The sequence below is a fragment of the Paroedura picta genome, chromosome 2, assembly GCF_049243985.1.
Source record: "Paroedura picta isolate Pp20150507F chromosome 2, Ppicta_v3.0, whole genome shotgun sequence".
Classification (NCBI taxonomy): domain Eukaryota; kingdom Metazoa; phylum Chordata; class Lepidosauria; order Squamata; family Gekkonidae; genus Paroedura; species Paroedura picta.
In genome coordinates this window covers 42,108,374-42,134,751 of record NC_135370.1, presented here as the reverse complement: position 1 = coordinate 42,134,751, position 26,378 = coordinate 42,108,374, and the positions used below count along the sequence as shown (strand labels likewise).

Below are 26,378 nucleotides of genomic sequence, written 5' to 3'. Positions count from 1 at the left end.
CAGTCACCCTCAACCCCAGTCACAGATTATTAACTTCCTCTTGTTGGTTGGAAGAAAATACCATGCAGTTTTGTGAAAGACAATGCTCCCTAAGGAGGACATCACCAACCTCTATAATATTTTTGAGTGTAACCTAGTTTCCTTTGTTATTGTTGTCCTCACCTTGGTAAAAAAAAAACTGCACCCTTATGTATTTCTCCTCCCCCACCTCGGTTTATTTCTCTTCTTTGTGTTTGTTTTTATCATCTTTTGTACAAAACACACTTGTAAAGAAGCACATCTATTTTGAAGTCAGCTTGTTTTGGAAAAGGAAGGATGACTCACACCCACGTGTTTTTCCTAAGCAAGCTGTTCCAGATGTCTAGTTAGGAACACTTTGGCATGATCTGTCACTGATGCCTTGTAATTCCCAGAATGGTTTTTGGTTTTCTCCGCCCCGCCTTCTCAGCCAACCGGTCCTGTGGTAGCCCAGCACAGGTGCAAATTCCAGATGGAAGCTGTGCCAGTCTGGATCGGCAAAATATAACAGGAGTCTAGTGGCACCTCAAAGAGTAAAGTAGATTTATTCCAGTGAAAAAAGAACGTAACTGTGTAGAATTGAATTGTGCATTGTTTATCTTCCTACGGAAAAAAATAATAATCATGACACTGCTGAATATAGATGCAGTTGTTTGGGGCTTCTTTAGGAGACTCCTTAAACAAAAGGAAAAATCTGAAATCATCCATTATTTCTACCAACAGAACTATCACTTCAATTGGGCAAGATAAAGTTACATTCTCTTTTCATAGCTGGGCAAACGAATAAGCATTGAGTTGCTTGGTTTTAGGGCAAGGGTCCTGAAATGCAAGTCTCAGAATTCCCTAATGGCAGGTATTTATTTTATTTTATTGATTTATTCTGATTTATACCCTGCCCCTCCTTGCCATGCCAGCTCAAGGCGGCTTTCAACATTGTTACATAAAACACATATAATAATAAAATTATATACGGTTTAACTTCTTCATGTAGTGAAGATCTTAATTTATGCCATGTTTATTCTGTCTCCTTGGTATTGTCTCGAAACGTCCCTGGCAAAAGAAAGAGCAAAAGTTAGGTTCAGGATCCAGTGACGTGGACTTCGATAGACTCTCTTAGTGAAGATGAATAAACCCTTAGGCTCTACAGTACTGTGGTGTTTTGTCCTGTGTGAGTGAACGCACGTGTACAGTTGTTGGCATCATTAAGTTTTGCTATCGAAACAGGTGTCCTAATCCTGTGCATTTTTGTTTGGCAATAAGCACCATTATATCAGCCTTTCTCAACTTTTTTACCATTGAGAAACCCCTGAAACATTCTTCAGGCTTCAAGAAACCCCAGAAGTGGTGCAATCATGCAGAACATGGTTGGGAAGTAGAGCTGGGTACATGCTCTACCCCCTTCCCACCCCCTCCAGGTCCACCCCCTTCCCAAATTGGGGGAGGGGGCAAGCTGACATGACCATATATGGTCATATCACACCATAAACGTTTAACAAATTTTAAAAATATATCAAAAAATAATTAACTCCCCCCCCCCATTTGGGAAACCCTTCCAGGACCATCAAGAAATCCCAGGGTTTCACAAAACCCTGGTTGAGAATGCCTGTACTACATTGAATTGGGCCTTGTGAACATAGGCCTCGAGTCTTTAAAAATGCTTAATTTTGGCTAGATCATCTAGTTTTTTTTAGAAAATAGCTTTTAGTCTGTAGTCCTGTCCACTTTTATTAATAAGTTATGATTATAATAGTGGGACATGGTGGGAAATACTGACATATGACTGTCGATATGGGCTGTCCCTGTAGAATTTTCAAGGCAATAAGGCAATAAGGCAAGAAATAAACAAACAAAGATGGTTTGCCATTGCCTGCCTCCCCTCCACAGAGCAACCCTGGATCTCATTAGTCGCCTCTCCTCCAAGTACTAAGAAGAGCCAATCTTGGTTAGCTTCTGAAATCTGATGAGATATGGCTAATCTGGGCCGTGCATGTTCGAACAATCATGTGACCTCTAAATAAACATAGAGAATTATAGCTTCAGGCCAAACTATTGAAAATACTTGTTGAGAAACAAAATTGCTCACAAAAGGATCAGTTACATTTATAATTCTAAACATGCAATTTCAAAGTGACCAAGGCACCTTACTGACAGTGGAGATTTTTTAAATCTCACCTAAGCCTATATTGCTGCTTGTATTAATCACAAAATACGGCCATTAACAGACCCATTTGGGAAGCTCTCGTGTTGGCCTAAAGAAAAGAGCAACCCAGGGCCTAGAAACTATGCTAAGAGAAAATAAAATGTTTCTCTTCCCAGTTCTCTTCGGCTGCATTCATATGTCACAAACAACCTAGAGTTTGTTTGGGATTAGAACAAACCTTGTTCATTCCCAGTTTATGATTCCCTCCTTCACACACCACCCTGCTTTATTTCTCCCTTTGCACATAGAACCATGATTAGGGGGGCGGAGGGACACTTCCTGGTCTTCTGGCTCCTATACAGTGTGCCAATTCAATTCAGGTGGGTTATTTCTTTCTGCAGGAGTCTATCAACTCCCCTCTGCAAGCCATCCAGAAGCCCTTTCCCCTCCCTTGGTCCAGGAGTGGTTCAGGGGTGGCATTTTTACTAAACCACGATTAAATTCTAGTTTGGAATCCCACTGTTTGGTAAAGAACCAAATCCAGTTTGTTAAGGTTCCTGGATTCAGATATCACAATAGATTGAATAGACGGAAGTTTTCCCAAACTAGGGAGTCATTTCAAAGGCACCTAATTTAGGACTGCAAGTCCCCACCTCCAGATGTTAGCAGAGGTGGGGTGTAAGATTGCCAGTTCCAGGTTGGGACTCCTGGAGATTTGTGGGTAGTGCCTGGGGTACAGGGCCCTCAGGGGGCTACAACGTCATTGTGTTCACCCTCCAAAGCAACCAGGAGAACTGACCTCTGTAGTCTGGAGGTGAACAGTAATTCTGGGGGACCCTAGATCCCACCCGGAGGCCGGCATCCCTCCGCACACATGGGATAATGTACTTTCCATACACTTTAGATCCAGCTGCAAAAGCACATTGGAAGTCCATCGTTCAATGTGTGCGGAATGGGTCCTCGTCGGTACTCCAGGTACAAAGGGCAAGCTGAATACAGTTAGCAGAAATGTATGCACCTCTCAGTCACTTTTCCTTCAAGCAACCAATTAATGAATTCTTGGGTGGCAATCTCGTCGAGGATTTCATGGAGATCACTGTGGAAAGTGCCGTCTACATATCTTCTGGCAGTGCTTACGGCTTTAGCAGCTCCTTCTGACAAACTTTAAAAAGGGGGGAAAAAAGGGACAAAATAACTTCCTTGTGTGGTTCAGAACAAACACGTCTCCTGTAATTCAGCTCCGCGTTCCTATAACAAAAAAACATATCAGGCTGAGTTGACTAGCTGCAGCCTCTTCAGAAAAATTACACCCGCGAAGCTATTTCAAGTTTGGGAAACTTACGGGGAAATATTTTGTGCCCAGCGAAGCCAAACCCTTCAGCCTCATTTCAGTGGCAGAGACAGAAACTCATGCATCTCCCTCCCATTCAAATTTGGCTGGACGACACCTGATATTGTTAATTCCTGCTTGGCCCAATATTACACATTTAATATTTTCAAAGTCCCAATGTTCAGGACCAAACTCCACCAGAGGTTACTGACCATCTCCTGTGTCAAACAATATAGAGGTGTAGTTGTTAGTTGTTGTGACTCCCTAGTTCCAACAGTAAATAGACCAAAGTCCTCTGCAACCTTGTTTAATTTGATTGGATTACTCCAGACTAACAGGGTTATGTTTTATGGTCAGTGATACGTACAGGGGATATGCCAGGGAAACCTTTGTGCTCAATACACAGTAGATGTTAGCATTTCCGTATTCTTTGGAAGCGGAATTCCCAAGAGAGAAACCCATTTACCTCATATAAGTAAGGTTTAATGTGAACGCAGATGTTTGCCGATTACACAAGGAAGGATGACTGTGAGAGCCAGCTACCCCATTCCATTCATGGTCTAGGCCAATACAAAAATGTCCCGAGAACAAATCCTGATTTCCTTGCTTAGAATTTTAATCAAGAATGGAAACAGAAGAGACAACATATCAAACCCCAATGCTGTTGTCGAAAGTAAAATACAGTATTAGCATTCATTGTAAACATGTTACATCCAATATACTTCAGAATCAAATGCCCTCACACCACAGCCAACTAATGAGTAAGCAACAGGCCTATGGAGAGAAATTTCATCTTGTTTATGGCCCTACAGGTTCCTCTCAGCAGGAACCCTGGCAGAACAGATTGCTGAATTCCTCACCCAACATGCCTTGGATTTGAGAAGTACTAGTCGTGTAAAATCATATCTGTACATTTCAGAGCATAGTTACGTGTTCTGGATGCTGTTCTTAAGGGCTTAACCACTTGTTAGATGCAATGGGCTTTACACATGAAGGAGTACACAGACTGGGTTTGGGATACCCACCCTATGTCAGACATAATAGAAAGATATGTGAATGGTGGGGTTCTCCCCAATTCCCATGCATGCCATGGCTGATTAGGATACAGATCAAATGGCCAGTAGAGATGGGATTTCTGCCTCCCTTCCTCCCATGCCCTTTAAAAACCTGAAACAGTTCCAAGGGAGGCCTATTTGCAGAAACCTGAGATCGTGTGGGTTCTCCAACAACCCAACACAGCCTTCCCTAAATCCCCTTTTTCATGCACAACACTGTCCCATCATCCATGCAGGGCTTGAGAATCCATAACAATTGTGTTATGTCTGACACAATGAGGGGGCAGGAACTGGGGGGACGAAACGCCAGTTCCAAGCTGTGTACCCCACAAAGTACAAAGAGGCTTCTGCCTCTTCTCTACTCCGAATGATCCCTTTTTATATCCCCCTTCCCAAATTTCTTTTTAAAAAAAAACTGCATTGTTACTATGTCCCATCTCTTTCTGCGTAATTCAAAGTTAACCCTCTGTGTGCCTCTTAAGAAGGCTAAAGAAAGCAGAACACGAAGAAAGATGTATCATAAATACCTTCCGACCTGGATATCTGTTATGGATTGTATTTCAGAACTAACATCTGGTGTCCATTAAATGTCAAAATGCCACTCCTTCATGAAGCTGCTTCTTTCCCCAAAGACAATTATTAAACAATATATATCTTCAAAGATTATCATCTCTTTAGAGTTGTTCTCAAGGACTCTTCTCAAGAGCTGATGTAGACCATATTTATGTATTTGCCGTCATTGACCAGGATGTATATCGTATTCAGGGCTATTTAGTGTTTCAGAAGTCCATTTTACTCATTTGTTTTCTTCTTTAATCCCAGCACAAGTTGTTGACTCTCCGATCTCTTTTTATTATCATTATTATACGGTAATTGTCATCAACCTTTATAGCGTACCAATGACATACATATTGCCTTTACAGCTGGCAATAGAGGTTAGGACCATGGAACAGAAGGAGGAGATAGGAGAACTCTGCTCCAAAGAGCTCACAGTCTACAGGTACGAATAAGTACAGATGGGATGAGGCCTGTTGAACCTTCAACTGCCAAGCCATACTGACAAACATGTAGGGGCTTGAAGACGGGTGAGCGTGGGCTCTGATGGGGAGGGGGTGACATGATGAAAGAAAGACACTGTTCCAAATGTATGGTTGCTGTGAGAGATGGATCAAAGTCAGCAGTGGGTAGAACAGGCCAAAGAGCAAAAAAAAGAAAGGGAGGTTGTAAAAACGTGGTGAGAACAGGATGTAGGTGGTTACTGATAGAGTACAGGTGACTGACAGAGGTGTTGGCAGTCTAGAGTTACGGGATGCTTTGAGGCAGGGGAAGGGGGGTAAATATTGTACGTCTTTCCGAACAAGAGTGGGAAGGTAGAACAAAATCTTCTGAAGGGGCTGGGAAAGATGGTGACAGTGTGATGATGGGCTTATCAGCAATTTCTTGAAGAGGCTGAGGAGCAAAGAAGGAGAGGCTCTAAGAGGAGGAGTCTCTAGGAGTTTGAGACTTTAAAAAAAAGCTTAAAGAACAGCAAAGTGCAAAAAAAGAAAGTGAACAAGGATCACGGTGCAAATCGGGAAATGAGTGAGAGGAAGAGAGGGACTGGAGATGACAAAACTCTGTTGGCCAAGAAGATGGAAGAAGGTGACCTGGGTGGATGGTGTATAGGATAAGAACATATTGACCTTCGGTATGACTTGAACTGAATGGAGAAATGTCATGTATTCAAGCAAGCGACAGCACAGTAAACTTGCAAAGAGTTACGTTTTAATTGGCCGTTGAGTCACATGATGCCCATGACAACATTTTTAGTTACAAATGAGAAGTATGACATACAGTGCAGGGGTGGGGTGGGAGGAACGCATCACGGCTCCATTCAGCTTCGATTGGTGGAATCCCCCCTACCAGAAGAAAAGCTCAGGAATGCTCAAGGATAGCCACAGACGGGTCCTTACTCTCGTCTCCCTCGTCCACTCATGAGCCAAGCAATGAACTCCTTGGCCGCTTGCTCTTCCAAGTAAGAGCTGATGTCACTGGTATAGGTGCCATCTGCATGCCTCTCATACTCCGCATGGCGTCTGGCGAGCCCGTTGCTAAAACGAGAACACGAATCGTAGGGTTACGTCACGTTTGGGCTGTTTTGTTCCGACAGCTTTTCACCAGCATACCTCCCCCCATCTCCGGCACCATCTTAATGGCAAATGTTTTAGAAGATTCCCAAGATTTTTTCCCCCCAGGGCAATGTGGTTTTCTTCAAGGAACAGAATACAGAGCAACATGACTATATGCAGACTCCCTTAGTAGTGAAGTATTCATGTAAGCCCCTTCTCCATAGGCCAGCCTAATTCTGCCAATCAAGTCTGCAGAAGATTTGGCAAGCAAATTTGGGGGAAGCAGAGTTATTCTAAGAAAAGCCAGGGGAGCACATAATAAGGTCTCTGAAGAAGAAACTCCCAGGACACCATTAAATGTGGATCTAGGCATGTCCAACACTAGATATCAAGAGAGAGAGAGGGAGCCAGTATTGTATAGTCATTAGTGTGACATCTTTGGGAGATCAAAATTTGAATTGTCACTCTGCCATGAAGGTTGCTAGGGGACCGTGGGCCACTGACGCTCTGTGTGATCAAGTGTACCTCATAGGGCTACTGTGAAAATAATACAGAACTGGAAAAGGAGCAACAGGTGTACTGCCTGAGTGTCCTGAGGAATGATTGAAACAAAACATGTACTAGATACAGAGATGAGATTCCAATCCAGATATGCTCAAGGTTTGGGGCAGGCAAGAGGTATTAAGCAAAAAGCAGTTCCCAAGCAATTGCTCGTCAATTACAGCAGGAAACTACTGGTGGCCTTTTCAGAACAGGGCATTCCCCATTCCTTCTTTGGTTGCACCCCACTTAGCTTCTGAAATGTTGTTTCATGTGTACTTGGGGAGTGAAGTCCACGAATTCTCAGGAACAGCATAGTAGCCTCCTGTGGCGGGGGTAGGGGGGTTGGCAGAAATCACTACCCTGTCTTCTGCAAATGGAAGTGTTGTCCCAACAAAGGAACAATATGGATTCATATCAGTGTGTGCTACCCAACAGTGTCCTACCCAACCTTAGCTTTGGCTTAAATTCATGACATATGTAGACAGTTGCCCTCCTTTCATTTGGGTGTGCTTACTGGTGCTAGAAGTTGGCAATGGAAACGAATTCGTGTTCCTACATAATAAATATAATGATCCTGGGCACCAATTAGCCTCACTATCACTGCATGGCTCACTCATACACAAAACTGCCTTCACCCAAGTTAAGGATGTCCCAGAGTTGGGTCTTTCTTTTCACTCTGGAATTGGCAATGAATGGAGGCAGCAGTGGACATGTATTAATGCAGGATGCTGACAGTGCCCCTGATAGCTCTCTCTCTCTGAGACACCACCAATGCACAATCGTAGCACACATGTATTCCCACTTTCCTGGTCTACTCACTTGTTTTTGTTATTTTTCGCCCTTGTTTCAGATTTCTGACCCAGTAGAATGATTTGCTTTCCATATGGGATCTTTAACATTTTCCCCAGTACTGGATCCCATTTCACTCTCTTCAATTAAAAATACCTTAGGTTTTCTCTGTTTGTGTGTGTCTCATTGTTACTAGAGAGAAGGAGGTAGGTCGATTTGGTGTCAGCCTTGTTTTTTGAGAACCGGATCCAATGGAAGTAAATTCTATTAAGAGCGTTTGGTGGAAACATGGTTCAGTCCCTCTAAACCCACATTACAAACTTTGTGTATAAATATTTCACATCTACATGTAAATGTGTAGTAGTGTGTGTGTGGCAAATATATGTGTTCTACAGGTAGCAGAGACAGTGCCATCAGCTGTACCCTGCAGAATGTCCATAGGGAAACACTGGTATGTACTCAACCGTGGTATGTACTTAACTATCCATTTCAGTGTATTCAACTATCCACTTCAGCAGCCCCTACCAGTCCATAGAAAGATCATTCCAGGAGTTGCAGGATCTACGTGTGTTGATGGACCACAGAGGGAGGAAAGTCAAAGGGATGAAATCAACCACTGGTAGAAGAGGAAAGAGAAGGCATTTCACCCCTTTGTTCTTTCTTACTCCAGTCCCCCCTCATTTATTCCTCTGCACATGTCCCTTGACCATAGGAATGACCTTTCCAGAGGGTTGGAAGGGGCTGCAGGAGCTGAGCACAGTGTTGGAATATTCCATGTTTTGTGTACAGACAGAACACTCCATGTGCCTCCAAAGTAATGGGTAAAGGAGCCCAGGAAATCAAATTATATTGAGAGAACTTAATCCCCAATGTAGATGTGGATTGCCCCATTGACACGTGCCAGAAGAACATGACACCACCTAGGCAACTAGAAACTATTTCACACTTGCTTGGTATTTTCAGCACTCCCTGCCCACAGAGCATGAATCTGAACAATGGTAAAAGTCTCACTTTGGCCGCTACCTCCAAACCCAAGTTTTATGGCAGTCAACGGGACTTACTTCTACAAATCTTTCCCAAACTAGCAAGAGTGATTTGTGTATTTGTGTGTATGTATCACTCTTCCAGACACAGTCTTGATGGACAAAAGAGTGCTACATAGGGAAGGTAGAACCTCAGCTCTCAGGGAAAGGCATCTGATGCTTCTACTGTGTATGAACACCACTATTTAGAGAGTGGATGCTCTCAGCTCTGATCGTTCTGCTTTTCTGCTGGGAAGATCCTTTCCAGTTAGTCTTTTCCTTTGACCACGTCGGATCAGCACTGTCAGCCTTTCACAGAGGAGATCTTTCAGGCTCAGCACATAAGTATGCACCCAGCACAAAAAGATCTCTGGCTCAGAACCAGAGTGCTACAAATGTGTTCATATACAAGACCTCAGTGTGGGCTTTTCCCACTCTATTGACTTTCAGAAGCTGCCTACTACTAAATTGGACAATGGGTCCATCAAAGTCCATATTGTCTTCTCACACTGGCAGTGGCCCTCCAGGGTCTCAAGACAGAGGTCCTTCACATCACCTACTATTTTATTATTTTAACTGAAGATGCCGGGGATTGAACTTGGGACCTCCTGCATGCCAAACAGATGCTCTACCTCTGAGACACAGCCCCTTGTTATTCCTGTTCTTATGCAGTTCCTCATATTGTAAAATGCTTATTCTCTTTAAATACCTGGAGAGCTGATCCAGTAGGTTTTCTTTCTCTGTCTCTTCTTGCCTTTGTTGTCTGGAGCAGAGGTCCACAGTCATTAGATCATTGAAATGGTATTTGCACAGGTAGGGAAAAAATCCACTTATCAATGAATAGTCACAGTGGGCTTTCATTAATACATTGACAATGTATAGGACACTGAAAGTCTATGACTTTGGCATTTAATACCACAAGGATACCACTCAGCTAGCTTAGCTGAACACAGATTCAGATTGTTTGGCCATCCCTTTCAATCCTGACTGGCAGTAATTTGTTCAGTGGGAGAAACTGAGGAGCGAGGACTGAACCTGGGAAGGACCCTTCACATATGAATTATGTGTTCTGCAACTGATCCTCCGGTTTGCTTGCCCTTCAGTTAGGGGTCGCCATTTTGGCTTGGAGTACACCCAACAGTTCTTTAAGAAGGTTTGCAATCATTGTTTAAAACTAGCTGGTTTTCCTGTCAGCTAGTCATCAGCAGAGAGCCAGCTGACATAACCATCCAATCCTGAACAGAGTTATATCCTTCCGAGTCCACTAAAGTTCATGGGCTTAGAAGAATGTAATTCTGTTTAGGGTTTCACTGTTAGTCAGCCCTTCCTCAGCTTCTGATGATCTGTGCCTCTTTGTGAACTGGACCTTTAAGTTGTTGGTTATGGTGCTTCCAATGGCCCATTCATTCTCTGGTGGCGAGCAACAGGATGTGGCTAACAACTGGACTGAACCATTTGATTCAGGCATAGATTATAGCTAGCAGGAGAAGGAAAAGCAGAGCTGTTGTGTGAACCTGGTCAGAAGGGCCTTTTCTTGTAGAATTATTTAGGTCTTCGTCTCGGATCATTTTATGAAGTCATGCTGTAGGTGGTGTATTTCATGGTTCTCCACCAATGGGTGTGATCTATCCCAGGTTAAATACAGGTAGAAAGAACAAATGCAGAAGTTTTGAATGTGCTTTTGCACACCTGAAGTCCAACTGGGGTCCATTGGCCCTGATCTCGTGAAGAGCCTCCAAGCAATGTCCAGTTAAGCTTGGTCTAGCAATGTACGGCAAGGAACTTTATACCCAGGCGTTCAGTCCCTCAGCTCTCAAGTGCCACTTTCTATTACTTGAACAAGATACAGAATTCAGAGGGCCATAACCCAGGGTCTGAACTGTGGCAATGTTTAGAATGGGCTTCTACAAGGCTCTGATTGATGTTCTACATCCAGAGGAAGGCAGGAAATGCAGCGGTTGAAGGCTACTCACAGAAACCACAGTAAACAGCACAAATACCCACAGTAATGCAGTATTGTCCCTTTTCCACACACACTGAGCAGGATCATACTTACTATTTGGGACTTTGGTTTTTGTCCCCCTGTCTAGCTTGGTTAGCCAACATCATCTGATTACAACATGAGGCGGGAAGACGAAACAAATGTTGTGACGGTGGAAGACGACGCATGGCCCAGAAGGAGGAAAATAACAAAAACACATAACAATGAAGTATCATATGGAACAACGAATGGGATACTGATGTGTGGGAGACAGCAGAGCGCCAAATTACTTTGACTGTTGGGAATGATCCCAACAGAAAGTGATGACGTGCAAGGAAGAAAAATGCAGGAACAAAATCTAGACATTCTTATAACATTTCTTCTTGGAGTTTCTAGTAGTAAATTAGTTTCACCTATATTTATATGACTATGACTGCTGAGAGGGGTTTTCAGATTGCATTTTGGGGAATCCAGGATTCCTTACAAATTAGCCATGGATCCTCCATGATCCTCCATGAGAAAATCAGTAGTATTCTCTGAAATACTTGGGATCTGCAGCTGCAGAGAAATATTGAGTTTGCTCTGGCAACCATTTAGCTTTTTTCATGGCTTCAGCGAGGCTCGAGATAAGAACAGAGATGAGGTGAAATCTGCAAATGATGTGCTCAAAGTGCAAATTCCCCTCCTCATTTTTTAAAAGACTTATCACCCATACTTTAAAGATATTGTTCAGATCGCTATTAACAATGAGATGTATTTCGAGGAACAGTGAGATGTATTTTGGGTCATGGGGAAGGCAAGATTTGTTCTTCCTCACAGCAGGCAACCCACCGGCAACCACTTTTGGCGCAACCTCAGAACATTCTTGAACCACATACTTGAACATGCTTTATACTGAATCAGACCCTTACTCAATCGAAGTCAGTATTGTCTAGTCAGATTGGCTTGCCAGTATTTCAGGCTGAAGTCTTTCACATCAGCTACTACCTGGTCCTTTTACTGAAGACCCCAGGGGGTTGAACCTGGGACCTTCTGCATGCAAAGCAGAGGCTTTTCCATGGAGCTGTGGTTCCTCCCCATCTTGACTGCTTAGTGTCCTAGAGAGACGACAATTGCTACTTGATTATTTAATCAAGGGTTGAAGAACAACCCTAAGTAGGTTGAGTCAGATATCTTCAGTAGGGCTTAATCCCAGAAAAGTGATCTTAGGAGGGCCTTGGGAACCTGCCTGAGCATGACCAATTCCTTCTGGAATCATTACTTCTGAAACAGGCTTACTCTTCTGGTCAACAGAAATACAATGGAACAAACTATCTGGAGTCACAGTCCAATGAATCACAGAATTATTTTTTGTTGTTGTTTACTGCGTGAACTTTTAAGAAAGAATACTTTCCAAAAAGGTCTTTGAAAGGACAAAAGTTAGTTACCGGTGTATAAGACGACTGGGTGTATAAGACGACCCCCCAACATTTCCACTTGATATAGAGTTTGTTACATTACAGTACTATGGGCCACTATGAGCAGCTATGTCTATCCCAACTGAAGTGCACCCGGCATATAGGAGAACCCCCCCCCCCACTTGGAGGCATGTTTTTCAGGGGGGGAAAGTAGTCTTATATGCCAGCAAATACTGTATTTAAATAAATGCCTCAACCACTTTGGCTTTGGTGAAAATTTTATAAATTAGGTAGGTATAATTTACTCTGGTCTATCCCTAGATTGTGTACATATAGGGAGCTTTCCCAACACTTCGCTATATTGAGAGGAGAAAGACAAGGGTGCCCTCTATCTGTGCCATTATTTGCAGCTTTGATTCTTTGAATATCCAACATAAAGGGAATAATTGCAAATTATTGTTGCAAGCTAAATGTATATACTGATGATATTGTAGTATTTAACTATTAAGAATTCTAGCATGCTACTAGAGGATATGATATAATAATTTGCCAATATCTCTGGTTACAAAATTAACATTTCTAAAACCAAAGCTTTTTAATATTAAAGAAAGTGATTACTGTGCATGTGGAATGTTAAAAAAAAGTTAAACAAACTGGCCTTGTTAAATATCTTGGTATTTATATCCCCCAAAGCGTTACAGATCTATATCACTTGAATATTGATGAAGTCATGAAGGAAATTAAAATCCTATTCTCCACTTGGTCACAGTTTAAACATTGCCAGGTAAAATGCATTTAATTATAATGTCAATTCTACCTAAATTGAATTTTCTGTTTTGGAATGTACCTGTATTAAAGCATACAAAAATGTTTGAACAAATTTATCTGGAATTATAAGAGACCTATGGTAAAATTTCAAGATGCCCAGGACAAGAACACAACAGGAGGTAGGGTGCAAAATTATTCCTATTTAGCTAGAATAGGCTGGATAACAAAATGGATAAAAGAAGATAAACATATGACATTGACTTAAGTTGAACAATCCTTTGTGTCAATAATACCTTCGAGAATCTGGCTTTGGCTGAGCAAAATATGAAACAAATATCATGCTAATTATAATTTTATTATCAATGCATTAGAAAATGCCTGGATAAAGGACAGATCAACAGTAGCTCCTTGAAATCACCACTGGCTTATGTTATTAAATCTAAAGAATTTAGCCAAGCTGCAAAAGAAGGAAATTTTAAAACCCAGGAAGATCTAAAGGTGTCTGATAATAAATCCTTAATTCCTGATGGGCAAATTCCTGATGTTACAAATGCAGTAATATCATCTTTAGACAATAGGCAAATCCCTTGGTTTCAGTATCTACAGGTTACAAGTCTTCTACAAACATTACTATCTAAAGATAAAATAAGAACCCTATTGACAAGTTTTGAAAAATTACCTATGACCAGTGAAAGGAAAATTTTCTCTAAGATATATAATTTTCTATTAGATGCTGATAGTAAACAACAGAAAACATTTGTAGGACTTTGGAAAAAAAAAAAAAAGCCCAAATTAGCTCATAGTTTCAGGCATCAGTGTTAAGAAGTGGTTTAAACTTTCAGTAAACCTTTCTGCCAGAGTTAATTTAATAAACTAATGGATAAATTGAAGGACTGCAATCTGGATTTTCAGATAGTTAGGTGGATAGGGAATTGGTTAGAGAACCGCACTCAAAGAGTTGTTGTCAATGGTGTTTCATCAGACTGGAGAGAGGTGAGTAGCGGGGTACCTCAGGGCTCGGTGCTCGGCCCGGTACTTTTCAACATATTTATTAATGATCTAGATGAGGGGGTGGAGGGACTACTCATCAAGTTTGCAGATGACACCAAATTGGGAGGACTGGCAAATACTCCAGAAGATAGAGACAGAGTTCAACGAGATCCGAACACAATGGAAAAATGGGCAAATGAGAACAAGATGCAATTTAATAAAGATAAGTATAAAGTTCTGCATCTGGGTCAGAAAAATGAAAAGCATGCCTACTGGATGGGGGATACGCTTCTAGGTAACACTGTGTGTGAACGAGACCTTGGGGTACTTGTGGATTGTAAACTAAACATGAGGAGGCAGTGTGATGCAGCGGTAAAAAAGGCGAATGCCATTTTGGGCTGTATCAACAGGGGCATCACATCAAAATCACAAGATGTCATAGTCCCATTGTATACGGCACTGGTCAGACCACACCTGGAGTACTGTGTGCAGTTCTGGAGGCCTCATTTCAAGAAGGACATCGATAAAATTGAAAGGGTACAGAGGAGAGCGACGAAGATGATCTGGGGCCAAGGGACCAAGCCCTATGAAGATAGGTTGAGGGACTTGGGAATGTTCAGCTTGGAGAAAAGGAGGTTGAGAGGGGACATGATAAGCCCTCTTTAAGTATTTGAAAGGTTGTCATTTGGAGGAGGGCAGGATGTTGTTCCCATTGGCTGCAGAGAAAAGGACGCGCAGTAATGGGTTTAAACTACAAGTACAACGATATAGGCTTGATATCAGGAAAAAAATTTCACAGTCAGAGTAGTTCAGCAGTGGAATAGGCTGCCTAAGGAGGTGGTGAGCTCCCCCTCACTGGCAGTCTTCAAGCAAAGGTTGGATACACACTTTTCTTGGATGCTTTAGGATGCCTAGGGCTGATCCTGCGTTGAGCAGGGGGTTGGACTAGATGGCCTGTATGGCCCCTTCCAACTCTATGATTCTATGATTCTAAGAAAAATACAATATCAATGCCACCTGTCTCCCTCTAAATTAATAAAAACATACCAAAGGGATAATGGGAATTGCTGAGTATGTAGGACTACCAATGCTATTTTATACACATGTGGTAGGAGGGTAAGAGAGCAGCAGATTTCTATATGATCGCTATGACTATATCTAAAGTTATAGAGAAACAGCTTTCATTGTTATTGAAGGGTTTTGGGTTTTTTTAGATTCAGGTGGGCAGCCGTGTTGGTCTGAAGTGGCAAAAAAAATGTGAGTCCAAAGGAACCTTTAAGACGAACAAATGTGTCTTTGGACTCACATTTGTAAGTGTTCTTTTGTAAATCATGTAGAATTTCCCTCTATGAATTTGTCCTTAATGTCGTAAAATTTGCAAGGCTAATTTTTGCTCAGATTTGGAAGAAGAACAAAACCCGTTACAGAAATCAGCAGCATGAATTCACTTATCTAAACTAACTTGCCAGCTACGTGTTGGATACATTTGAAAAGTGAAATGAGAACTTAATTTTAAGCTTGTATTACTGATTTTTTTTTAATGATAGATTTGTAACTTGTATTTTAGAAATTTGTATGTATTTATTTTACTTTGATTTTTTGTTCATTTTTTAAAAAAAGAAATAAAGATTTTTTTTCTAAATTTAAATCCCTACTTGGTCTTCTTAATGAAACAGGATTTGTGAAATCTAGAGCAGGGGTAGTCAACCGGTGGTCGTCCAGATGTTCATGGACTACAATTCAGTCCATTGTAGTCCATGAACATCTGGAGGACCACAGGTTGCGTACTCCTGATCTAGAGGATCACTCACAGGACATGTGTGGTTTACATCAGTCCTTGTTCTGCAGTCTCTGTGTCTTGAATCACACTTTTCTTCAGCAACATGACAATTTAACAATTACAGAGGACCTTTCTTGGAGGAGATGGGTAATGCTATGTCATTGTCATGGTAGTTCATGTTGTCTGCAAAGTCAATGGGATTTTTCTTTTCACATATGGACTGGAACAGTGGTCAATTGAGCCCAGTATCCTGTTTTCCACAGTGGCCCTAGAAGGTCTACAAGCAGGCATGGAGGCCATAACGATCTTTGTTGTTGGCCCACTGTTGGCTTTCAGGAAATTCTTGTCTCTACTCATGGAGGTTCTATTTAGGCACCATGGCTAGTAGTAACTAATAGGCCTATTCTCCATGAACTCGTCCTTTTTAGAGCCAACTACAACAGTAACCACCGGTGGATCATGCAACAATAAATTCCACAAGACAGTACCTCTTTGAGTCAGAAACGTCTGTCCTGGGAATCCTGCCCATCAACTTTATAGAGTGACTACGTGTTCAAGTATTATAGAGAGGGGATAAGGGTTCTACTACCATTTGTAATTTACTGTTTTACAAACTCTTCATCTTGTCTCCCCACCCCTTTAGGATCCCCACCCCCCAAATAAAAGGGCTCAACCTCCTTTGCTTTTGGTCAGAGGAAGAATGTTTCAATCTTTTGATCATTTTTGATCACCCTCTGCTGCACCTTTTCTAAGCAGTATAGTTTTCAGATACAGTGACCAAAACTGGACACAATATTCCAAATGCAGTTATCTTGTAGATGTATGCAGGATATTGCAATACTAGCTGCCTAAATAATCCCTATAACTGTCTTTTAAGCAATGATACTCTGCTTCAGTAAGGAGACTGAAGCAGATGAATATATCTTTTCTGTAAATAACCATGCAGTAAAGATTCTCTCTTTTGAACCTCAAAGCGCTGTGAGGCTGGACCTGTGCCTCATCCACAAACTGCACACTTTCAAACCACTTTGTTACCCTGCAGCAGGGACCTAGGATTGAGCCAAGTCCTAAAGCCCCAACAGAATAGATGCTTTCGAGCACCAAAGTCCCCTTGTCAGATAGCAACTGACATGGGGAGCTTTACCTCCCAAAAGCTTATTCCCACCCCCCCAAACCCCTCCTTTAGAGGTCCTCTGGATGGCTGTCCATCTATGCAGGTAGCCTCTCCAGAGGCCGGTGGGCAGTGGGAACTGGGTCTGGATTGGTGGGTTGGGAGGGAATGGATGGGATTATGCTGCCTAGAGTGTAAATTTTATTCTGTTTTATGGGTTTTATTGTAAACTGCCTCAAGCCGGCACTTCTGGGAGCGACTGTTAATATATTTAAATAATAATAATTTTAAAATCTTGTCTCAAAGGTAAATAACCTTTGAGACAAGATTTTTAAATTATTATTATTATTTAAATTATTTAACTAGGCTAGAATCTAGTTGTCATATTATAAAACAGAAGGCACCATATACCTCCACACACACACAAAAAGAGGGAATGTTCCATTTAATATTTCTGGTAAGGCCTTGGAGGAGGAGCGTCTCTCATAGCTTACTTAACACCCACTCAGGGCGGCTGTCCCACCCCTGAGTGCCTCCTTCTCCAACTGGCTCAGAGCCTACAGATCCCTGCCATGTGAGAGCATGCACTGCCGGTGAGTTCCCTTCCCGGGGGCCTCCAGCCTGCAGCCTTTCCAGGTCCTGGGGGGAGGGAGAGGCCATCTGTAGAGTTCTGTCACCCCCCCCCATCTAGTGCTCACTGTATTCCTGAATGCAACGGGCTTTGCCCCTAGTAACTTACATAAACTTAAAAAAGATAACCTAAGATAAAATTGTTGTTCTAACAGTGCTATCCTAAACAGATTTGTACCCTTCAGAGCTCACTGACTTCAATGGATTTGGAAGAATACAACTCTGCTTAGGATTGCATTGTATTTAATCTACAGTTCATTACATCATATACAATAGGCTGGATCCAGCTAGCTTTTAAATTCAGTTCCGCCCAGGTCCCTATTATTACAGCTCCCACATCCAATGATCCCCAGCATAGCCTGTTGTGATGGTCTTCCACTCCCACCAGCAGAAAAGTTGTTTCTAGCCAGATCAGTATGTCCAAGTATGGGTTTATTTACATATATGTTAGATCCAATACCCAATAAGGAATATTTCTGGCAGAGAAAGGACTGATTTAAGTGTTGCTAACAACTAACAACTCAAATACTTTAGCCACCTCATGATAAGGAAGGACTCCCTGGAGAAGAGGGAGCAATTGAGGGCTAAAGAAGAAAGGGATGACAGAGAATGAGGTGGCTGGATGGGGTCACTGAAGCAGTTGGTGCGAACTTAAATGGACTCTGGTAGAGGACAGGAAGGCCTGGAGGATCATTGTCCATGGGTCGGACACGACTTCGCACCTAACAACAACAACAACAACAACTAGGCAATGGATTATAGCCCATGGGCCAATCAATTTATCAGACCTGATACATTCGGGAAATAAACAGGCATTGAACTACCTCTTTAAAAAACATGACTATTTTCAGCACATTAACTGTGCTTGCACAATTGCCAAAGATTTCTGCATGACTTGTGGGGGAGGGGCTTTCATTTGGATAATGCCCATAGTGCATTCTGGATGATGATAAGATATTCCAAAGAGGATTGTCTTCTATTTATAGGATGTAAGACAGGACTCAACACTCAGGGTGGGGCAATATTGTTCCTGGATATAACTCAATTACAGTTACATCACCTTTATTGGCATTTGGATACAATTCAAAGTGCTGCTTCTTAGCTATTCCTCACATCTTGGAAAATGCACTTTCAATGCACTTTAGAAGTAGATTTTCCTGTTTTGCACAGGAAAATCCAGCTGCAAAAGCACAGTGAAAGTATGCTCTCAGATGTACGCAGAATTAAATCCATAAAGACTTCAGAGACTGGATGCCCGAAGAACCACACCCTCTTGTACTGTTCAAGCAGCCAGGTTAAGATCGTCTTCACAAGCCCAGCCACTCTGCCCCCGTTGGATAATGCACTTTCAATGTGCCTTTGCAGCTGGGCTGAATCTGCACTGGGCTTTTTATTCCTAGTGACCCTGGATTTTAAAAAGTCATCTACACCTTATTCGGTTTTGATTCTGATATTTAGCGCTTTAAATTTTCCATCCGCAATGTCTATGATTGATCCATGGTGACACTTCCTTTCCCCCATGATATCCAGGAGCAGATACAACTTGCTACATTTGAGAAGCCCCCAAAGCCCCAGAATTAAGTGTTGATGTTCTACGTTTTGCTGGATTAACTCTCTCCCCCTCCCCTGCGCATCCACCGCTGACATAGCGAAGCAGCCTGTCGCTGATTGTTCAGGACATCAGTTCAAAGACTGCCTGGTTCCCAGTCGCCATTCCCTTGCAAGACTTATTTTTTCCCCTTATTTCTAAAGTGACTGTGCTCCCAGATTGGCCTTTTGGATTGTCTCCCCCCCTCATTCCTCCCCCCCACTTACTCATTCAGGAAAACCAAAATAAACAATCAGCCTCATGGTCTATTCCCCCCTCCCCCACACACACACTTACTTTGGCTGTAGAATGGCAGGAAAGAAATCCCTCTCCAGCCTTGTGCTCCTTCAATGCCGGCTGGAACTTCACAACCACTGCTCTCCTCCCCCCTCTGAGCCTCCCCAATCAAGCAGGAAGGAGAGAATAGCCACACAATTAAGTGTAGAATGCAGTCTGTTTCCATTTTGGAAAAACGAAGGAGGAAGAACCGAGTTCAAATTTAGTTCAAAGCAGGATCGATAACGGGGAGGGGGGGGGGGAGTAAGTGCAGAACCAGCCCTGGATTTTCCTGAGTAGAATGAAAAAATCTACTTTGTAAAGTGTATTGAAACTCTGTGATTCTTCCTGCTGAACAGAAGAAGATCATGACCAGAGACACAGCCTTTTTAGTGGTGGGATGTCATTCCCCTTGAGGCTCACCTGGTCCCAACCGGGCTCTCTTTTAGGTGTCCATCTAAATCATTCTGTTTTGTTTTTTTAATCCTGCCTGTTAAAGTTAGGAGTTGTTCTTTTAAACTGGTTCTACATTACCCTTTAAAACTGCAAAATAATTTATGTGGTCCTTAGGCTTTGGCTTTTTAACCTGTGCTAATAGTTAGTTAGTCATAAGAGAGAGCCTCTTGTGGCGCAGAGTGGTAAGGCAGCGGACATGCAGTCTGAAATCTCTGCCCATGAGGCTGGGAGTTCAATCCCAGCAGCCAGCTCAAGGTTGGCTCATCCTTCCATCCTTCCGAGGTCGGTAAAATGAGTACCCAGCTTGCTGGGGGGTAAACGGTAATGACTGGGGAAGGCACTGGCAAACCACCCCGTATTGAGTCTGCCATGAAAACGCCGGAGAGCATCACCCCAAGGGTCAGACATGACTTGGTGCTTACACAGGGGATACCTTTACCTTTACTTTTAATAGTTAGTTAATTTTTAGCTTTTTGCACTTGCTTATTGTTTGTATTATGTTTTATCTGTCATCTGCCTTAAGCAGGTTATTCTGAAGAAGTGGCACAGAAATGTTATAAATAATAGATATGAAAACATTTGACACCAGCATGAAGCAATCCAAGACAGGATAGATTCTAAATCAGAATACGTTAACAATAGCTGGATAGACAAATGGATGGATGGACGGACGGATGGACAGACGGATGGACAGATGAATGTTTGATCTTGTACTGTGATTCTACCTGTGTGAAGTCTGGAAGACCATCCTTTTACACACACTGAAAACTTTTCCTCGGATTAATAGGGCATTATAATCCCACTTTAAAAGTCTCACACAATTCTTCCCCAGGGGACAATTTGCAAGGAGGTTGGTGGCAATGGGGGGGGGGGAGGAGGTGTCTGTTATGCTTACCCGCTTCTTTTACTGCTCATTAACCACTCTACAAAATCTTGCGCTCTCCTCGTGTCCAAGAACTTGCTGTAATCGCTGGTGAATGTGCCTTGCGAGTGGCGTTTCACTTCATTCAGCTGTCTAGATTCATCTAAGGGTTCAGCCTGGGAAGCTTTGAATAATCTATAAGCGTGTTTGTAACACATTAATGACACTGCCAATCGCATACTCTAAAGGTGCCATGATGCATCCCGAGCTCCACAATTGTAGGTATGGACAGTATATTACCTTCTAAACATAATTGCTGGTAATAAAGCATCGCTAACGGCTTGATAATGTCAGAAATGGACCACGACAACCCAAGCCCTTTGAACTCATAAACTGATGCACGGATGTAAGTTATACTGAGTTGCGCTGATATTTAACTGGAGGGGTGGGATTTGGTTAGTATCTTAAAGGATTTTCCACACAGGCTCGCTTTCTGCTATAAGGAGCTGCAGAGTTCAATTGGGGGGGGGGGTGATTCCCACATTAAAAGTTTGACGGGTGGTGTTTACCTGGATTTCTCTTCTGTTTCTTGAAGGGCGCTTTGCCAGCTGCCGTGAACGATCATTAAGAGCAACCCCGCCACAAAGTACATGCTTTTCATTTTCATTGCCTGCAAGACAGAGGAAAAGATCCGATCACCAAAGGACTTCGCTACAATTGCTTGGCAACAGCAGAATTAGATTGAGACGGCAACAACCCCAGCCGAAAGCACGACAAACGCAGGGGAACTTCTCCCTGCCCTAAATCCTATATTACTTAGACTGGATGGATACATTACAATCTCCAAGTGGAAGCCAAAGAAAATTCCTCAGAGTTTCAGACCTTTAGAGCAGGGGTAGTCAACCTGTTGTCCTCCAGATGTCCGTGGACTACAATTCCCATGAGCATTTGCTGGCAGGGGCTCATGGGAATTGTAGTCCATGAACATCTGGAGGACCACAGGTTGACTACCTCTGCTTTAGAGGACCACTGCATTGATTGATTTGCTTAAACACGGCTTCACACACCTCCCAAAGAGGATCCAAAACGGTTTATAAAAACATCGCCCAAAATAAAACATCAGGAAATTTTAAGACCATTTTTAGCAGCAGTCCTCATCACACAACCAATAAAGCTCTGGTTGTTCCATTTCCTCCCTCCCCTCCCAAAGCCTGAGCCCTCTTATATAAAATTGTTTTGCAGGCCTTGCAAAAAGCTGGCAAAATTGATAAACTCCTTATCTCCAAGAGGAGACGGCTGTCCAAGGCCAGAACGGTTGCTGAGAAAGCTGCAAATGGGCAGAAGCTGCTCTTCTAACCTCCCCGAGGGAAGGGACAAAAGGATGCTGGGACTATTGCAACAGGCACGCTGATTCATACAGGGATGTATGTAGACATGCGGGACCTAAGCCATAAAGGGAAGAATGAGCAACTTCAATTGAGCCAAGGAAAAATAGGCAACCTGCTGAGATGTTCCAGAGTTAGTGCATCATGATGAAATCAGTTCTGCCCAAAAGGGGAGCTGAGGAATTCAGTACCAATCTGAAGTTTCAAAATTGCCTTCCAGGGCAACTCCATGGAAAGGCCCAAGTCTCAGCAAGACGGTAGTCTAGCTTTTGAAAGATGCTACATGAAGAAGGTCCTGGCCAGTCATGCACGGGCACGAGGACATGGAGCCTTCTTGGTTGAAGGATATGACTAGTAGGCTTCATGGACTATAACATATACATGAAATACTGCAATGAAGAAAACCTTTGGCAACTTTTAGACCCATTTCTGCATATTTAGGAGTGGGATTTGAGATGGGCTTTAAGTATATCTCCGAAAAGGCAAATGGGTAAAGGCAATTAGCAAATCTATGTGGAAGGCTAATCTGTATTTTTTTTTTCTTGCATCTACTGCGCACTTAAATAAAAGGAATTTTCCACCATATGGTAATATCTTTGTATCGGTTTCTATTTTTACAGTGAACAGCAGCAAAAATTACCCATCTCGTTGCAAGCAATGAGAAGGAATTTGGACACACATTTCTTTTGTAAGAAAGAAATTGCTACCGGCCATGGGGATCCCAAATGAAAATCCCCCCACCCTCCCAAATAAACAAGCAAAAACCCAAACAGAATCCGATCTGCACAATACCTTTTATTAGCCCCAATCTGATGACACCCATCAGTGTCACTTGGGTCATTCCTAGAAAACAATTTTCCTTCTCCCACAAATTGCATTAAAATGCCCTTATGACTAAAATGCCCTTATGACTTAGCTATGGCTAAGCTGTACCAAGTGTCCTTAACATGGTCAGTAAAAATGGACAAAGCGTTGTCTTTATACTAAAATTCAGCAACAAGACTGTTGGGTGCCGTCATTCAGCAGTGCAATGCTGCCCCCCAGTGTATTTTCTCAAGAGGGCATGTTCTCCATACTGAAAAAGCCCCTTCTTCAGCCTTATGTGTTCTGCCTGCCCTTCACAACAAGCATTTCCCCCCTCTTCACCATTCAAAGGAAGGAAAGAACCTGAAAATGCCCATCTCCCCAGAAAGATCGGACCTTATTTATGAGGGGGCTGAGTTCTGACTCCACAGAATCCAGTGGGCATGTGTTTGGCTTTCTCCTCTATCGTCACAACAACTTTGTGAGGTGTGCTTGGTTAAGATCCACCTTCTCCCAGAGAGCTTCATGGCAAAAGGAGATGGGAAAGCATTAAGCCCAGGCTTGCCCTGTCCTCGTCTGAAACTCTAGCAGCAACACCGCTGCTGGTTATCTATAGCTTGGCTTATATCTCGTTGGTTCTTCATCTAGGAATGAAACAGCATCTCTAGGACGAGCTTTCATGAAATCCTGGGGTTTCTTGATGGCCCTGGAAGGGTTTCCCAAATGGGTAATTATTTTATATATATTCTTTAAAAATAGTTAAACATTTATCGGGGGATATGCTCATGTCAACCTCCCCTCCCCCAAATGGCCCAGGATGGGCCTGGAGGAGGTGGGGAGGGGAGGGGACCCAGGTGGGCCTGTACACAACTATACTTCCCAACCGTATCCTGCATGCTTGTGCCACTTCTGGGGTTTCTCGAAGCCTGAAGAATGTTTCAAGGGTTTCTCAGTGGTAAAAAGTTGAAAAAGGCGGCTGCAGGAGCAGGTTTGGCGAAGGAACCAGACTGATGGTTATAGTGTAAACCCCCTTATGACAAACACATGAACTTCAGAGATGGCAAATGGATACAATGCATGTTTCTCATCAACTTATTGACTTGTATGTGTGGCATGAACTGCTGGCACAGGCAAAAGTCTGCAGGATGGAGCTTTCTCCTGTTTGTCCTTCAACCCAGCTATGTATGTTGTGTACTTCGGCACAATTCTTTCAAGTAAGGCGGTTTTCACTTCCGGGCAAAGACCTTTGAGAACCAACAGTGCCCTCCTAAGCAGAGTTACAACCTTCCAGGCCTCCTGAGGTCGGTGAAGAAGAAGGTTGGAATTCTGCTTCAACTGTGAGATACACATACATTTCCGAGTCACCCCTAAGTGCATCAAAAGAACTTACTTCATTCTAATAATTGTGAATCATCTCCCTTCCTCCTCTGAAAGGGAATAATTCTGTATCTCAGCCAACTTTTGGTCTTTTCAAAACAGGATGTGGAAGTGCACAAGATAGTCAACGAGATTTTTTAAAAAACCAATCTACTCTTTCACATATTAACTTTCCCACAGTTCCCTTTGTCTCCCTGTCTCTGTCATCAATATCAGCCTTATGAAGAAGAAGAAGAAGAGCTGGTTCTTATATGCTGCTTTTCTCTACCTGGAGGAGGCTCAAAGTGGCTTATACTCGCCTTCCCTTTCCTCTCCCCACAACAGACACCCTGTGAGGGAGATAAGGCTGAGAGAGTTCTAATATTACTGAAGAAGAAGAGTTGGTTCTTATATGCCGCTTTTCTCTACCCGAGGGTGTCTCAAAGTGGCTTACAATCATGTTCCCTTTCCTCTCCCCACAACAGACACCCTGTGAGGGAGGTAAGGCTGAGGGAGTCCTAATATTACTGAAGTAGAAGAAGAAGAGTTGGTTCTTATATGCCGCTTTTCTCTACCCCAAGGTGTCTCAAAGTGGCTTACAATCGCCTTCCCTTTCCTCTCCCCTTAACAGACACCCTGTGAGGTGGGTGAGGCTGAGAGAGCCCTGATATCACTGCTTGGTCAGAACAGCTGTATCAGTGCCGTGGCGAGTTCAAGGTCACCCAGCTGGCTGCATGTGGGGGAGTGCGGAATCGAACCCGGCTCGTCACTCCTAACCACTACACCAAACTGGAGGATCATTGCAAAAAAAAAAAAAAAAACCTCTCAGGAAAGAGCTGCCTTCTATCACCTTTAAGGAAAATTAATGTTAAGCAACATGATTTCTACAAAGCTTGGGAAGCCAGAGATTTTTTAAAAAAATCAGGGAAAAGATCATGAAACCACCTGTTGATACGGACTAAGTTTTCACAATCTATGTTCGGTGGAGCAAAGGAATGCTAGAGAAAGGCTGATCGGACTCTTACCTTCCGATGCGTGGAAAAGGAAAGGATGGAGAAGCCGGACAGACAGCACCTCTTTCCTGGGTCACGGAAAGCCTGGAGGATCTTGGTGTGTCTCTGAAGAAGTCGCTTCCTGCACAGCCTCCTATATATATTCCAGTTCAGCTCCAGTAAGCACTTTCACGACTGCATCATTGCCGGCAGTTTCTTTACTCAAAGCCGGTTTGTTTACCATTCTTTGCATCTGAACAATTTTCAAACGATTGATTTCACCCATTTGTTCCGCTTACTTTGTTATGACATCACTGTTGAAAGAGGGCCTAGCACAAAGGCAGTGAGGTGTCGTTGCCCCCAAAGGGCACCTGCCCGAATGACCGTAAAGGCGTCCAGAGGGGGAGTCAAACATCTGGGGAGCAGCTGATGACCCCACCCCACCCCTTCCCTGAGGGAGATTCTAAGCAGTATGCTAATTGATCTGTAATAGCACAATTACTGCGGGCACAATGCAACCAGAGGTAAACCTAGAATATCTTGCTGAGAGAGGGTTAAGCAAATGCACCTATCTTGGTGACCCCCCAGTCTCTATAGGGTTGCCACCCTCCTGGTGGTAGATGGAAATTTCTTGGAATTGCAGCTTTTGTCTCCAGATTACAGAGATCAGTTCCTCTAGAGCAGTGCTTCTCAACCTGGGGGTCGGGATCCCTTTGGGGGTCAAATGACCCTTTTACAGGGGTCGCGGCAGGGCGTACAGTCCTTCTCTCCAAGGGGGTCCCAAAGTTGCCGACATCGCTCCTCTTCCATTTCATCCATACAACAGCCTTGCGGGGTAGATCGAGATATAGCTTTTGTCTGACTCGAGCAGCGGAAAAGAGCGAGATCGGCATGGTGGGACAAGGGGCAGAACTGAATTGAGAAACCCTGGGGAAAAAACAATTTATATACAATCATGAACAAGGGATCTTCATGTCATTGGTCAGTTTCAGTTTAA

The 26,378-nt window shown here is 43.0% G+C and overlaps 1 protein-coding gene across 1 annotated transcript; it reads right to left on the bottom strand.

The window, feature by feature from the left end:
- Positions 1–546: 546 nt before the first annotated feature.
- GCG (glucagon) lies at positions 547–25,567 on the bottom strand. The gene is made up of 7 exons (XM_077319903.1): positions 25,415–25,567; positions 21,414–21,514; positions 20,878–21,039; positions 9,715–9,768; positions 6,496–6,633; positions 3,177–3,320; positions 547–1,068 (listed from the first exon to the last, which is right to left on the bottom strand). The coding sequence occupies exons 2-7, from the start codon at positions 21,509–21,511 to the stop codon at positions 1,023–1,025; spliced, it is 642 nt and encodes a 213-aa protein (XP_077176018.1). The 5' UTR covers positions 21,512–21,514; positions 25,415–25,567; the 3' UTR covers positions 547–1,022.
- Between the last annotated feature and the right edge of the window lie 811 nt (positions 25,568–26,378).